Genomic DNA, 16,781 nt, shown 5'->3' on the forward strand with positions numbered 1-16,781 from the left:
TATCACCCTGCTTATTCTTTACGTCACCCTACTTATTTAACTTATATGCACAGTACATCATGAGAAATACTAGGCTAGATGAAGGAGATTCAACCAGTCAATCCTAAAGGAAATCAGTCCTGAGTATTCATTGGAAGGACTGATGCTGAAGCTAAAGCTCCAAAACTTTGGCCACCTGATGGGAAGAACTGACTCCCTAGAAAAGACCCGGATGCTGGGAAAGTTTGAAGGCGGGAGGAGAAGGGGCCTACAGAGGATGAGAGGGTTGGATGGCATCACCAACTCAATGAACATAAGTTTGAGTAAGCTCCAGGAGTTAGTGATGGACAGGGAAGCCTGGTGTGCTGTAGTCCATGGGGTCACAAAGAGTCGGACACTACTGAGTGACTAAACTGAACTAAAATGAAGCATAAGCAGGTATCAAGATTGCCAGGAGAAATATCAATAACTGTAGATACGCAGATGACACCAACCCTTATGAGAAAGCAAAGAGGCTAAAGAGCCTCTTGAAGAAAGTGAAAGATGAGAGTGCAAAAGCTGGCTTGAAAGTCAATATTCAAAAAACTAAGATCATGGCATCCGGTCCCATCACTTCATGGCAAACAGATGGGGAAACAATGGAAATAGTGACAGACTTTATTTTCTTGGGCTCCAAAATCACTGCAGATGGTGACTGCAGCAATGTTATTAAAAGACACTTGCTCCCTGGAAGAAAAGCTACAACCAACCTAATCAGCATATTAAAAAGCAGAGACATTACTTTGCCAACAAAGGTCCGTGTAGTCAAGGCTATGGTTTTTCTAGTAGTCATGTATGGATGTAAGATTTGGACCATAAAGAAAGCTGAGTGCTGAAGAATTGATGCTTTTGAAATGTGTTGGAGAAGACTCTTGAGAGGCCCTTGGACTGCCAGTCAATCCTAAAGGAAATCAATCCTGAATATTCATTAGAAGGACTGATGCTGAAGCTCCAATACTTTGGCCATCTGATGTGAAGAGTTGACTCATTAGAAAAAACCCTGATGCTGGGAAATACTGAAGGCAGGAGGAGAAGGGGACAACAGAAGACAAGATGGTTGGATGGCCAACTCAACGGCCACGAATTTGAGCAAGCTCCCAGAGATGGTGAAGGACCGGGAAGCCTGGCATGCTGCAGTCCATAGGGTTGCAAAGAATAGGACACAGCTGAGCAACTGAACAACAAGAATAAATTAGAAATATAAAACAGCTATTGGACTGAATGAGACACATCTTTATGACTTGACAAGCACAACATAACAATGTCATAATTTATTTCACTATTTACTTAAAGACACTAACACACACACCTCATTGCTTCTATACACATTGTTTCTAGAAATAAACATAAGATTCTAGGAACATTTATGAGCTGGGGACTGTATAGAAGAGGAACATTTTATTATTTACCCCACATTTTTATTTCTGAACTATATACATTATGTATCCCTTCCCCTCAAAATGTTCAAGTTTATAAATGAGGGGCCAAATCAGTTTTCCTTAATCCTGACAACAAATTCACTGCTTTTGGATCGTAGGTTAGTCCAAGCATTAATCCAAATTGGGTAACTATGCCCAATCTCAGTAATTCATAAATTCACCATGGCAATCTATTTCCATCAACCTCCATCTACTGAAACCAAGCATGGCTCAGTTTCCCTGAGGTTCCCTGAATCCTAAAGGACACATCCACATAGTAGCTAATCAGGGAAGGGAGGAAATGCAGAATCAGAAGAGGAGCAGTCAAGAAACAACAGTGCAACCCTGGATCCAGATTCCACCTCAAGGAATACATAGAATAATATTTTTGAGTATTTTTGAGTTCTTTTGTAGGAACCAAGGTCCCCCACATCCATGTGGAGGACGGCAACTTTAGGCTGAGTGCAAGATTCTTGGAGCACTGCTCTGGTGTCAGGGAATGTTTAACAGGAGGACTCCTACGTGCTGTTTCTCAAGGATTTTCTGTTTCTTATCAGTTCCTATTCCAGGAAAGAGTAGAGCTGCACTCAGGACTGAGATCATGAGAAACAGTATCTGCTTGGATTCCTTTCTGTAACTCCCTTCAGTGACTCTTTTCAGCGTCAGCGACCTTGTATGTATTAGACTATCCATATTGTGGCTATTGATAAAGTTTCATCCTGTGTAATAGCTGAGTAATCATCTTACGAAAGATATATACACCTGCATTTCTGCTAATAAAGCACCTTTGCTCCATCAGAGCTTGGGTCCCTGTGTCTTTCTTTCTTTCTTTCTCTCTCTCCCCCTCCCTCCAGCTCTCTCTTTCACTTTCTTATCATCGACTCTGGACCACCAGGTTCCAGTCCATGAAAGGACCCCAACACTGGTATCTCACCATCAACCACTCGGAAGAAAACCACTGTATGCCCTGCAGCCCTCACCCCAAATTTTGCTATAAAACTCCCCACAATCCACTGGGAAGTTCTGGGTTTTTGAGCATGAGCCACGCTCATTATCCTTCCTTGGCCCTACAATAAACCTTTCACTGCTCCAAACTGGAACCTTTATTTGACCCCACTATTTTGGGTACACAAATTTTGTTTGGTAACACTACTAACTATAGTTTTACAGTCTTCGGAACATTTTTTTTTTCTTTTGTTTTTGTCTTTTGGCCACGCCACATGACGGATCTGAGTTTTCCGATCAGGGATCAAACTTACACCCTCTGTAGGAGAACCACTGGACCACCAGGGAAGTCCCCATATGATTTTATTTCTAAATAGATTCTTCATATAGCTAACTGTTTTCTGTTCATTAGTTTCTGATATGTATGACCACCTAGAGAAAAAGTCTACCTTCAAAAATTAACTACTCAAGGTAAAGCATGAACCAAAAGATTTTCAGATTACACCTCTTAAAATGGATGAAAACATTTTTTTTAATGTTGAATAACTCAGAGTCACAAAACATTTCCAAAACAATTTCATAACTAGTTTCACAAAGACATACAAGGAGATAAATTCCAATACTGCAAAGTATTTTTACTTGGAGTCTCACAATAATAATGAATAAATGACAGGCAAAGCCCAGGGGTTTATCTCCTTTTTTCTCAGATGCCTTTAAAACAATAGCAAGAGCATTAGAAACAAAAGAACCTAAAATCAGTACAATAAGAAGGTCATGAGCACATGAAAGATGTCAAAAAATTCTTGAAGATAGACAGGTAAGACAGACTGAGCACAGCAAACCAAAGCCCAGGATGAGCACTTTAATAGGAAAACACTAGAGATATTTTCACTAAGATCATAATAAGGCACAAATGCCCACTTAACATTATTACTATTAAACATAGCATTGGTCTATTTTACTTAATACAATCAGAACAAACAACAATTGAGACAAGGTCCAAAACAGGCACAGTGACCTGATGCTAGGGAAAACGAAACGGATCTACCCAGCAGAGCCCTAAAGAAATTCCAGTCTTATCTAGGAAGCGAAGCGAAGTTGCTCAGTCCTGTCCGACTCTGCGACCCCATGGACTGTAGCCTACCAGGCTTCTCAGTCCATGGAATGTTCCAGGCAAGAGTACTGGAGTGGGTTGCCATTTCCTTCTCCATTATCTAGGAAAGGATCACCCAAAACACATCCAATCTCATCTGATCTCAGAAGCTACACAGGGTTGAACCTAGTTAGTACCTGGACTGGACAGTGAACAAAGCGGGACTCTGCAGAGCTCCTGGGAACAGAAGCCCCTGAGTCCCCTGTTGCTTGTTTGAAGGAACAGACTCCAGCCTCCTTGACCTTCCCTGAGTTCCAAAGGGCAGATTCAAACAGTTGCTAATCAGTGAAGGAAGGGTATACACAGACAAGGGAGGCACAGTCAAGAAACAATAGCACAGTCTTGGGGCAGGGTCCTGGTTCCACCTCAAAGGATATAGGTAACAAATCACTTTTGAGCTCTTTACACAACTAAAACCCCCAAAATGGAAAATGCCAGCATTCTTCATTCCAGAGTAGACCATCTGCCTGCTAGGTTGCTTCAGTCACATGCAGCTCTTTGCGACACTGGCCCTCCTCCAGGGGATCTTTCCAACCCAGGGATAGAAACTGTGTCTCCTGCACAGGCAGGCAGGTTCTTTACCACCTGGGAAGCCCCAGACCATCTGAGACCAGATTAAAGGAATCAGAGCAGCTCATCAAGAGACTATCTGCAATCAGAGCAGCTCATCAAGAGACTATCTGGAATCAGAGCAGCTCATCAAGAGACTATCTGAAACCAGATTAAAGGAATGTAGGCCCTGCTCCACATCCTAAACTTGTCAGCAATCCCATCCTTGGTCGGGTCCTGTCACTCAGTCGTGTCCAACTCTTTGTGACCCCATGGACTGCAGCCTACCAGGCTCCTCCGTCCATGGGATTTTCCAGGCAAGAGTACTGGAGTGGGTTGCCACTTCCTTCTCCAGGGGATCTTCCCAATCCAGGAATCAAACCCAGGTCTCCTGCATTGCAGACAGACACTTTACCCTCTGAGCCATCAGGGAAGTCCTTGAACCACTGCCATGAAACCCCTCGTCAGATCCTTCCAGGATGGGACACACAGTTTTTGAAGGCAGGAGTCCCCTGTGTCCCCACTTTGCCTAGCAAAACAATAAGGCTATTCTTTTCTATCTTACCCAAAACTCTGTCTCCAAGATTCAACTTGGCACCAGTACACAGAGGCCAAGTTTTCAGCATCAAGACTGCCAGGAAATACTGTGGGCTTTTACAAAGAGAAAGAGAGACCAGAAAGGAAAATTCCAGTCTTAAGAACAGAACCTGGAAAAGCCCATTATACAGCCTAACAGAAAGAAGTCTACCAGCAGCCTGTCCATATAAATGTGGCTCCTGTTTAGCCTCGCTATTCCCTTAGTTTTATGTAAGTATAGACAGCTATGAATCACCTAATATTTGCAAAAAGATTACAGAACAAAAGATAAATACAAAAAACTTTTTAAAAAAACCTGAAACTAGAGGAAACAGAGGTGACTTACACAACAAGGAGAAATTTGAAGATACAATCAGAATGTTTAAAAACATTTGTGAGGATAGTACATTCATAAAACAAAAATAGGATGTAATGAAAAGGAACATGCAGAAGACAAAAGGTTGAAAAATTTAAAAATGTTTCCAAAATTAAAACATCACCAGATAGAAGATAAAATTCAAAGATTTGGCTCAAAACAAAAAACAAATAAGCAAGTTTTTTAAAAAATAAAAAAACAAAACAACAAAACAAAAACAGGAGACAATCAATCTAGGAGGTCTAATGTAAAAACAATTAAACAAAAAAAAACTTAACAATTTGATTAAACACCAGGCAGAGGAGATGAATCTCAAAAGAAGACATAAAGATGGTCAACAGGCACATGCAAAGATATTCAACATCACTAATTACTAGGCAAACACAAATCAAAACCACAATGAGGTATCACCTCACACATGCTAGAGCTAGAACTGCTATTATCAAAAAGGCAAAAAATAACAAGTGTTGACAAGAATGTGGAAAAAAGGGAACCCTCATGGAGAAGGAAATGGCAACCCACTCCAGTGTTCTTGCCTGGAGAATCCCAGGGACAGTGGAGCCTGATGGGCTGCCGTCTATGGGGTTGCACAGAGTCGGACACGACTAAAGCGACTTAGCAGCAGCAGCAGCATGCACTGTTCATGGGATTTTGTGCAGCCACTATGGAAAATATTAACTGTTAATTGCTCAGTCACATTCAACTCTTTGCAACCCCCATGGGCTGACTATAGCCTGCCAGGCTCCTCTGTCCATGGAATTTCAGGCAGAAATACTGGAGTGGGTAGCCATTCCCTTCTTCAGGGGATCTTCCAGACCCAGGGATCAAACCCAGATCTCCTGCATTGCAGGCAGAGTCTTTACCATTTTGGGTTGGCAAAAAAGTTCACTTATCCATAAGATGCTATGGAAAAACCTGAAAGAACTTTTGGGCCAACCCAATAGTATGTTGATTCGTCAAAGATTAACAATAGAATTACCATGTTATCAAGCTATTCCACTTCTGGGAATTCATCCACAGATTATAAAAACACTAATTTGAAAATATGTGTATTCCCCACTCCTTGTTCATTGCAGGATTATTTATAATAGCCAAATCATGGAAACACCTTAAGTGCTCATCACCAAATGAATGGATTAAAATGTATGATATATATGCAACAGAATATTAATCAGCCATAAGAAAGAAAGATAGTGCTAACTCGTGTCCAACTGTTGAGACCCTATGGACTGTGGCTCTCCAGCCTCCTCTATCCATGGGGTTCTCCAGGCAAGAATACTGGAGTGGGCTGCCATTTTCCTCTCCAGGGGATCTTCCTGACCCAGGAATAGAACCCAGGTGTCTAGTATTGCAGGCAGATTCTTTACCAATTGAGCTACGTGGGAAGACCAATCAGCCATAAAAAAAGATGAAATCTTGCTATTTGCAACAACATGGATGGATTTTGAAGGTATTGTGAAAGTGAAATACATTAGAGAAAGACATATACTGTAAGATTTCACTCATATGTGGAATCAAACAGATGAACAAAAAACAAAATAAAGGAACAAACCAAACACATAGATACAGAGAAAAGAAGAGTGGTTACCGGAGGGAAAGGGGCCCGGGGAGGCTGAAATGGGTAAAGGGAATCAACTGTATGGTAACAGAAATTAAATTTCAGTGGTAAGCGCATTAGTGCATAGTGAAGTAGAAACAGAATATTGTACATAGGAAACTTACATAATGTTAGATGCCATTGTTATCTCAAGAAAAAAAATAGTAATAATACAAAGGCTGTACTAAATTTTTAAAAAGGCCAAAACCACTGGCAAAGAGAAAAATATATATAAAATATTAGGGAAAAAAAGCTCAGCTATAAAGCCAGTTGTCTTCCAACTTAAATCATCTACCTCACCACCAGGGATTCCCTCATAGCTCAATTGGTAAGGAATCTGCATGTGTTGCAGGAGACCTGGGTTCGATTCCTAGGTTGGGAAGATCCCCTGGAGAAGGAATTGGCAACCCACTCCAGTATTCTTGCCTGGAGAATCCCATTGACAAAGGAGCCTGGCAGGTTCCATAGGGTTGCAACAGTCGGACACGACTTAGCGACTAAACCACCACAACCACCTCACCACCAAGGTCATCACTGAAACTGCAGAATACAATGGGTAAGAGAATTTTAAGCTTTAAATGAAGGGAAATTTGGGTAATATGCAGAGTGTGGAGAACCTATGCGATATAAACTACTTTCAATGACAATAGATATTTGAGGACAATGGGGTTAGTCATCTCCAAACCAAAATTCAATTCCAAGCCAAATTATGTACCACATATGTAGTACTAATCTATGAATTTCATTCCACAATAGCATACGAAGTTTAAAGAAATACGTAAAACAGAGACTGAGTCTGATAAAAGTTGATAGCCTCTGCTGTTGTTATACCAGAGAAGGCAATGGCACCCCACTCCAGTACTCATGCCTGGAAAATCCCATGGACGGAGGAGCCTGGTGGGCTGCAGTCCATGGGGTTGCTGAGGGTCCGACACGACTGAGCAACTTCACTTTCACTCTTCACTTTCATGCATTGGAGAAGGAAATGGCAACCCACTCCAGTGTTCTTGCCTGGAGAATCCCAGGGACAGTGGAGCCTGGTGGGCTGACGTCTATGGGGTCGCACAGAGTCAGACACGACTGAAGGGACTTAGCAGCAGCGGCAGCAGCTGTTGTTATACACTAAAACATAAAACTAAAACTAAGAGTCATAACTAAAAGCACAGAAGCCTTCCAACTAGTATATGAAGAAGTAACAGTATAATTAGAATATCACTACTCCATACGAATTGTGATTAATGGAACTCCAGGTGTGTATGTGTGGCAGTCACTCAGTCGTGTCTGAATCTTCACTGTCCCATGGACTGACTGTAGCCTGCCAGGTTCCTCTGTCCATGGGAATTCTCCAGTAAAGAATACTGGATTGGGTAGCCATTCCCTTCTCCAAAGCATCTTCCCAACTCAGGCATCGAACCTGGGTTTCCTGCACTGCAGGTGGATTCTTTACCCCTGAGCCACCAGGGAAGCCCACATTGCAATGGAGCTTTCATCAAATTATCAACTTGTGCTACATATGCAAGTCTGTTCTGGCTTTTCTATTCTACCCCACTGGTTTATTTCACAATCCACTTACCCATACTATCCTACATTAATTACTGTAGCTATGCTGCTGCTGCTGAGTCGCTCCAGTTGTGTCCACCTCTGTGCGACCCCATAGACGGCAGCCTACCAGGCTCCCCCATCCCTGGGATTCTCCAGGCAAGAACACTGGAGTGGGTTGCCATTTCCTTCTCCAATGCATGAAAGTGAAGAGTGAAAGTGAAGTCGCTCAGTCGTGTCTGACTCCTCGCCACCACATGGACCTCAGCCCACCAGGCTCCTCCATCCATGGGATTTTCCAAGCAAAAGTACTGGAGTGGGTCGCCATTGCCTTCTCCGACTGTAGCTATACAAGTGTCTTAATATCAAATGATATAAGCCTCTAAAATTTTTATTCTTAAAGACTAACTTTATCATGATTCTCAAACTTTTAGATCTCAAGATCTCTTCATATTTCTAAAAATTATTGAGGACCTCAAAGAACTTCTTTCTTTGTGGGTGATATCTATCAATATTTACCTTAGATAGATATTAAAATTTAATATTTAACATCAACTAATTTAAAATAAAATAAATATTACACATTAGCAAATATTTGCTATTAATTACTATATTTTCCCCTCCAAAATTAATGAGAACAGTGGCATTATTTTACAGTTGTACAAATCTCTTCAATGTCTGGCTTAACAGACAACTATGTTTTCACATGAGTGACTAGTTTACTTCATTTACAAAAAACATCCATCAAATGGTCATGTCTTAAAAAAAAACATAGTCCATCTCTCAGTGGCTTTTTCAGGCAAACATGGTGTTCCATGACAAAGGTGGCTATTTAATAGTTCAGCTCATATTTCAAACAAGACCATGAGTTTTTTTCTCAAAATAACCATCACGCTTGCATATACAGCAAAAGTGATTCATGCATACTTCTCCTTTCAGTACATGGAACACTAAAAAGATGTGTGACCTCTTAATGTGCCCTGTATACTATACAATATTTAATATGTTGTGTACATTTTTCTTCAATTTTTTTTTTAAAAGGCATTACATACAGTACAGTGATAACTACAGTCCAGTTTGGTGACAATGACTTGATTCCAGTTGGCTTGGTGCCAGCAGTTAACCCACCATTGCTTTTGCACATCATTTTGTTTTGGCAAAATCAATGCAGGGAAAAGGTAAGTAACATCTTATTGTTGATATGAAAACAGTTTTGATCTCCCAAGGCCCCTCCTGAATGTGTATGGGGGGACACCCAGAAGAATACGAACCATGCTCTGAAATATTCTTGGTCCTTTCCATTACCACAGATTTTGGACTCAGCTTCTTAATTTACACACACACACACACACACACAGGACCCTGCTAAGTTTTTCTTTGGAATTACATTGAATCTTTAGATCAACTTGGGAAAAACAGACATATTGTTACACATTTACTTTACTAAGTCTTTAATTCCTTTAGCAATACTCCATAGTTTCTATGTGGAGTTTTTATACATCTTTTCCTTTTCTTTTTCTTTTAAAGACATCCTTCTTATAATTTATTCCTAGGTGTTTGATATTGCTTGATGATATTATAAATCGTATCTTTTTAAACTTAGCTTTTAACTGACCTCTATTCACACCATATACATAAAACAGAGCTGCTTCAAGAAAACAGAATATCTTCATGATCCTGAGAAATCTTTGCCCAGTCCAAGACAGTAACACTTGGACTGGTTTCTGAATGAGCATCAGTCTTTCTGAATGACAAAGTATTCTTTTTTTCGCGGGGGGGGGGTGGGGGGGGTGGGGGGTGGCGGGGGGGTGCAAGGCACACTTAAAGCAGTGAAAGCACCAACTCCTAACCACTGGACAGACAGGCAGTTGCCCAAAGTATTGTTACTCTCATTCCACTACTTCAGCTATATCAAACCTATCAGGCATGTCTGTTAATGTCTCAAGAATGGAATTTTTCCAGCCTTTATTTAACTGTCCTCCCCCTCTCCTCCTACTGTTCCATCATTCATTTTCCAACCATATTTCTCACATATTTAAAAACAAACCAACCTAGAAAGAGCAAAGATGACAATAGCAGCACTGAAGAATAAACACCACTTAACAAGGGAAGAAGCTGCACTTGGGGAGTGTAGCTCCTCTGCCATACAGTAAACTCCCAACAATGCACAGTCCAAGCCCAAAGAACGCACACAAGATAAGAAAAGAAAAACACACTGGAGACACACCAAAATGTCAGTGCGCTGGGTGGAGAGATTACAGGGGTTGGTGTCTGCATCTTTTTTCATGTTGTTATCCCCTATTTCAACAGTAAATTATAATTCTTCCATTATCATAAACAATAAAAGTTTATTTTACAATTTTAATATGCAGTAATATTCAATTTTAATATGCAGTATTTTTCAAGAAACAGCAAAACGGGCATATTCATAATGTACTGTGATGGGAATGTGAATTGACACGATAATTGTCGAAGGAAACAGCATTTTGCAAAAAAATATTTGGAAAATGTACCCCTAAATCTATAGGTCAGCTATCAAATGTAGCTAATATAACAGTAGCCAATGTTACCACTTTACTACTACTGCGGAAGGGGGGATAAAGAAGATTTTAGTTTTTAGTAGATTCCTGCCTATTCTGTCTTCATTAAAACCAGCCAGATTGTCAGGCAGGGCATGGAGTTAAAATGAACACAAAACTGGCATTTTCCCTATCTAACAGACAAATTTTTAAGTACTACTTCTTCCATTATATGCCTAAAATGTTCTCACTTCAAAAAAGGTAGAAATACAGAAAAGCATAAATATGACAGTTGCTTGCATTTTCTGATAGTAAAATAATCCTGAAATCTATCAAATACCAAGTTCCTATTTACGTTTATGATGCAGACTCATACTTAGGAATGAATATCTCATTTATTTGCAACAAATATCTTTAAAATTCAGTACACACAACAATTCTTCAATAAACGTATCAGTATATATATTTCTACACCCTTTCCTAAGAGCCTCTGTTAGATAAAATCAAAAAGTGGAATTGCTCGGTCAAAGGATATTCACACATTAAAATTTTATTTCTTGGACTATACTAACAGTTGAATATCTAAGAGTTATCTGTTTCCCTGTCCTCATCAACACTGGGTGTTAAGACAAGAACTTCAGTATCCCACCCCCCAAATACCTATTATTGGCTAGAAATTCTTCCATTTCCCCCTTTCTCATGGTTGCTATATATGGCTTGTAAATTCATTTTGTTTGGTGACGAATAATATGTATACAGAATAGACTTCCTATGCTCAGCCTAGCCCTGCATATAAAAGCTCGATGTTCACTCTGAATATCTCACTTTCCCTCAGAGTCCTGAGCAACCTGGGATTCCATACATCAATCTTTAATTTTCACAAACAGAGAAAGGCACACAACCTAAAACTTCATTTAAGGTTAGGAGTACTTGAGAGAAGATTATTCTGTTGATGATTTTTATTTACTTAAAGGACAAAAATAAAATTAAATGAAAACTATGAAAACTTCAAAGTCTGACTGACTACTGGGTACTATGTTCCACAGCAAGCAGGAGAAAGAAAAGAGATAATGAGTTTCTAGAGTCTTACACTCCAAGATGATGTCTGATGTGAAGAACCTAGACACATTACACATAAAACTCAAGATTTTTAACAGCTGCTTAACATACTTTTTTAACTGAGTTAAGAAAGCTCCTTATTTTGGAGGTGAGAATGCAGAAGCAACATAGCATTGCTTGAACCAAGAAAACTTCATTATAAACTGTGGCTGTAGCCAGTCTTCTATGGCGCAATGATGGTGAGGATGGAGATAACCATAATCACATTCTGGAATCCCAAGCTAAAAATTGTTTAAGAGGAAAAAGAATGTAAGGTTTTCTCTGAAGCACCCTGTCATTAAGAGACAGCTTGACACTATGTGCATCTCTATCTTTAAGACCTACTGCGCTGTCCCGTGCTTAGTCACCAAGTCGTGTCTGTGTCTGACTCTTCTTTGGGACCCCATGGATCTCAGCCCCTAGCCTGTTCTCCAGGCAAGAATTCTGGAGTGGGTTGCCATGCCCTCCTCCTGGGGATCTTCCCAACCCAGGGATCAAACTCAGGTCTCCCTCATTGCAGGCAGATTCTTTAACAACTGAGCCACCAGGGAAGCCCTGAAGACCTACTACTGACACTAAATTTAGGTTCTGTAAGAATTTCTCTGGATTTTGTCAAGGTTAAGCAATGAGGAAGGCAGGATCCTCACCAGTGATGCTCTGAGCAAGGGCCAGGTCTAACGACACAGATATAATGGTTGCTCTATCACTACTCACTGCTCATAACAAGACTTGGAGAAATCATCCAGTCCAAAAGTCCTTATGACAGGACACGGTGGAGCCAATAATCAACAGGTACCTAACAAAATCCTTTTAAGACACAATGAAGCATGACTTCAAAGGCTGTGACCCAGATCCCAAGGTTGGCAAGCAGGAAAGGATTAGTGCTAATTAAATATGACTAACTGGCTACCCTAGAGGCAGAGAAGTGGTATTAATCACTACATATACAATGCTGTAATTAGCTTTTAAAAAAAATAAGCTTTGTGCTTTCAAGGTAAGGAAAAAGTGACACTGGACCAAATGCAAGACACATCCACCAACTTAGGCACTCAATCAAGTCGCTAGTTCCCAGTCACTATTTATATCTCTAACACTGTATAACAGTATAGTTTATATGCTTCACTCAGTTTTTAATGCAATTCTGACCATTCAACTTGAGTAAACAAAAAACATTATGTGAAAAAAGAAATAGGAAATTAAAGAGCCTATCTACCCAACAAGCTACTAAAATGTAGCTTTCTATCTCTGATACGCACATTACAAACTCATCATGAAGATCAAATAAAATACATGTAAAGCAAATGGAATAACACTTATCATAAAGGCTCAATAAATATTACAATTTTTAAAAGCCAAGTTCAATAAACATGGACTGTATATAACTGAACACAGTATTTTACACACACACACACCCCACACACACACACTATGATGGGTCTAGCTAGCATAAAAATACATTTTACAGTGCTTTATATAACCCATGCAGCATACAATCTATTATTAGTGACCTAAGGCACTATGCAGGAAGCACACTGTCTCTCGCCTTCACTCCCCAAATAATGTTCCAAAGGAATTCTCATGTTCAAACCCCACCTATCTCACAATCAAAAGGTGAATCACTAACTCCACCCAGAACTGTCCTGGTCCTATTCATTCTCTTTCATTGAAATGAAAAGAAGTCCTGAAAAGTCGTCTCTTCCGGCCACTTTGGAAGTCTGTAGCATCTGGTTAATGTTATAGATCACAAAAACTACAAAAGACCTTAGGAATGCCTCAGTCAGGTTTTCTCCTCTGTTCCACACAGCACCAAGGAGATTCTGGGCACTCGATACTGTCTCTGAGAATAAAAAGCCAGTATTCATCAAATTACCCCTCTTTGCTGCCAAAGAACAATGGGACTTCAGTAATTTTCTCCTGTTACAGCACAACAGATAGGGTATGACTTCAATATTAGCAAAATGTCAAGACCACTCCAAAGTGCACTTGCTCTACATCAACATGAGGGCTGGTTAGCACGGTGTCGTGCTCTGGCCAGAGACTGCCCCTAATTTCATTCAGCTGTTTGAAAATGAGAGCCAAAGGTGAGAAAACACTACAACCTCTCAACTCTGAGAACAAAAAAAATCCAAAAACAAATGCCTCAAATGTCTATATCTCTTCTTCATAATTCAAAAGAATGGCACAGGGTAAATTCCTTAAGTTTACAAGCTGGGGACCTTGTTATTTTTTAATCAAGCAGTTAGTGAGCTCCCTAACTGAGAATATATTCAGAAAATGTGTTCAACATGACTGAATGATCGTGTAGTCTATGTAATTTCCATGTTCAACAAAGGGATGTCTTGATAATTCCACTGTAATATACTCTCTCAGTCTTTGTGAAAGATGAAAAATACTTCACTAGTTTTTCCATTCCAAGCAATCTGTTAAAGGAAACCAACATTTCTTATAAACAGATTCCAAGCTATCAGGAGGGTAAATTAAAAATATACTTGTGTGTTTTGGATACATTTTTAAAACCATTTGTCAGATTCTCATTCTGGCAAGTCTTATGACTGGCCACATAACTTCTTGAGCTTAAAATGAATCTTTATATTCTAGCTTCTTCCAATTAAATGATAAATGCATATGGCTCTTCAGCATTTATTAGTTACCTGTATCTTTAAGAAAATTGTAAAATATGTATTCATGTTTCATCTCTTTCAGCAAAAAGTAACTTACTTTCCTATTTTTTGAAATACCCCTATTTTTAGGTTAAATGACTGTTCCCACATTATCTGGCCTGATTATCTTTTCTAACAAAGGACCCTAAGTCACACAGAACATATTAATACTAACTCTCACCAATCTAAGCACAGTGCTCCCTAAAAAAACTGAAAAAAAAGAAATTATATATGATGTTAACTATTGAGGAGGATCAAGCTCTCTGAAAAGATTTGGAAAAAAGAGATTCTACTATCTTTTCATCTAGTATGTATCTAGTCATACATTTCCTGTCTTAGAAGATCTCTGCGTCCATTTCTGAAAAGAGAAGTACAAGATAAACAAAGGTCAGGGGAATTATGGAGTGTTGTGAAGACCAAACCAGAGTTTCAGGAATTCTCCAAACGTGTTTGAGCCCGAAGAAGACACTTAGATACAATATCGACATTCAGGACTAAAGAGGAAGGGACAATTTTTTTAAATAAAGTTATTACGTTTTATTTCCATATATAAACAGCTTTAAAGACAAGCATAACTAGTGAAGGGCTGAATAAAAGAATAAAGATTGTGAACAAAAGTTGAAGAACTTCTTTAACACAAGGGGACAAAAACACCGCATCCCCCTACACCCACCGCCCTGGGCACAAGCTGCTCCCTGCCCACACCCATGCTCACCTGTTTCCTTTTACCTGAAAGATGCCCCCTAATCTCTCAAAGGCTGAGTAAATGCCAACTCCTTCTGAAGCTTTCCGACACTGAGAGTCAGTAACTGCCTGTTTTCTGAGTTCAAACATTCTGTTATACCTCTAAGATGCACCTACTGCAGACAACACTTAAAAAGACCTTCATCTATGCCTAAATCTTACCACCAGCAGATGAAAAGACCAACCACCATTCTCCCCAAATACAAACCAGGGACTGAATTTCACTTTTCATTCCATCAATGCCCAGAGCAGATGCAAGTGAGTGAGCAGTAAAGAATAGAAAGTTTTCATCCCAGAGGCCCTCCAAAATAAATAAATAAAAGGTCCTGTATCCTACAAAGTCAAGAGACACTTGTCTGGGAACCAGATCTTGGATTCTAGTTCTTGGACCCTAATAACTATATTTTTTTCTAGGAATCTGGAGAAGACCAGCATTTCCCAAAATGGTGTCTGCTGGACACTGTTCTGCAAGATGCTAATAGATAACTTAAATGATTGGAAAAGTCCAGATTAAAAAGCCAACATGGTTACCTGACTGCATAACATGTGCGGGGCTTTAAAATGCTAATATAAACTATAAATTTTCAAGATAAGACTACATAATGAAGCCCTTAGTGAACTGATTTGAGCAAGATTGTTGAGTTTGGAAAATGCTTCCCAAAGGTTGTTTTAGTTTTGTTTCTTTCAGTTGTCATAGTATTACTCAAAACATCAGACCAACTTCTAAACAGTTCTTACCTGATATGTGTTGCGGGCAGAGATTCGTATTGGCGCGACAAAAAGAGTTCCCTATGTTTCAACTGATGTTTCTGTTTATCGGTCAAGTCAGCCTCAACTGTTGTTTCAGATTCTTCCTCAATTTCTTCTACACAAATAAAATTCAAAAAAGGCATTATTACAAACTGTATTATCTATTTTGGTTATTAAGATAGACTGAATCAGGCTTTAATTCAATATTTTGTTCAAATTAATTTGGTTTTAAACTTACACATTTAACTTGCAATATGAATTACAACCATAACATTTAGTTACCTAGGCCTCAAAGGAAGAACTCTAATTTTAAGATGGCAGATGAAACAATGCATATATCTTATGTATCTTTCTTCCCCCAAGAAATCACACCAAAATAGCAATGAAAATATACCAACATTTCAATGACAATAAAAAATGAAGCAACAATGGAAGATTCTCAACAATAACAGTTTTAGAAGATGGAAAGGAGATGTTAAAAAACATAAACTACACACAGTCACGAGGAGGAAGTGACAATCTATGTGTGTACAGAAAGGGATGCTATGGAGAAGTGTAGCACACAGCATGTACTGACTCAATCCTTGAAGCTACCAAGTATTGTGAGAAGGGAAAAGTGGGGTGAGATCAAAAAAGCAGGAGAAAAGCATCAAAAGTCTGTCTATAATACAATAACTGAATCCCAGAATACTCCATTTAAAAATAGTATAATCAGAAAACAAATAGTGTTAACACATTTCAAATTTGATAACACAAAAAAAAAAAAAACTAATAGAAGAATTAGAAGACAACACTAATGAAATCTCCCCAAAATTAAGACAACTGAAAACCAATTAAAA

General features: G+C 39.3%; 1 protein-coding gene across 26 annotated transcripts in view; it reads right to left on the minus strand.

Annotated features, from left to right (window-relative positions):
• MTA3 (metastasis associated 1 family member 3) overlaps nucleotides 1-16,781 on the minus strand; it is a 213,819-nt gene that overhangs the window by 97,424 nt on the left and 99,614 nt on the right. For all 26 annotated transcript variants that reach the window (XR_015137062.1, XR_015137063.1, XR_015137066.1 and 23 more), the window contains one exon: nucleotides 15,931-16,057. Coding sequence is in view for 12 of the 26 variants with exons in the window: in XM_086327254.1 (XP_086183380.1) it covers nucleotides 15,931-16,057 (127 nt within the window). In the remaining 14 variants the exon portion in view is untranslated. The remainder of the gene's footprint in view (nucleotides 1-15,930; nucleotides 16,058-16,781) is intronic.

Source organism: Bos grunniens, chromosome 11 (assembly GCF_055505025.1).
Source record: "Bos grunniens cultivar Pamir isolate PY7600 chromosome 11, Bosgru_T2T1.0, whole genome shotgun sequence".
Lineage (NCBI taxonomy): Eukaryota > Metazoa > Chordata > Mammalia > Artiodactyla > Bovidae > Bos > Bos grunniens.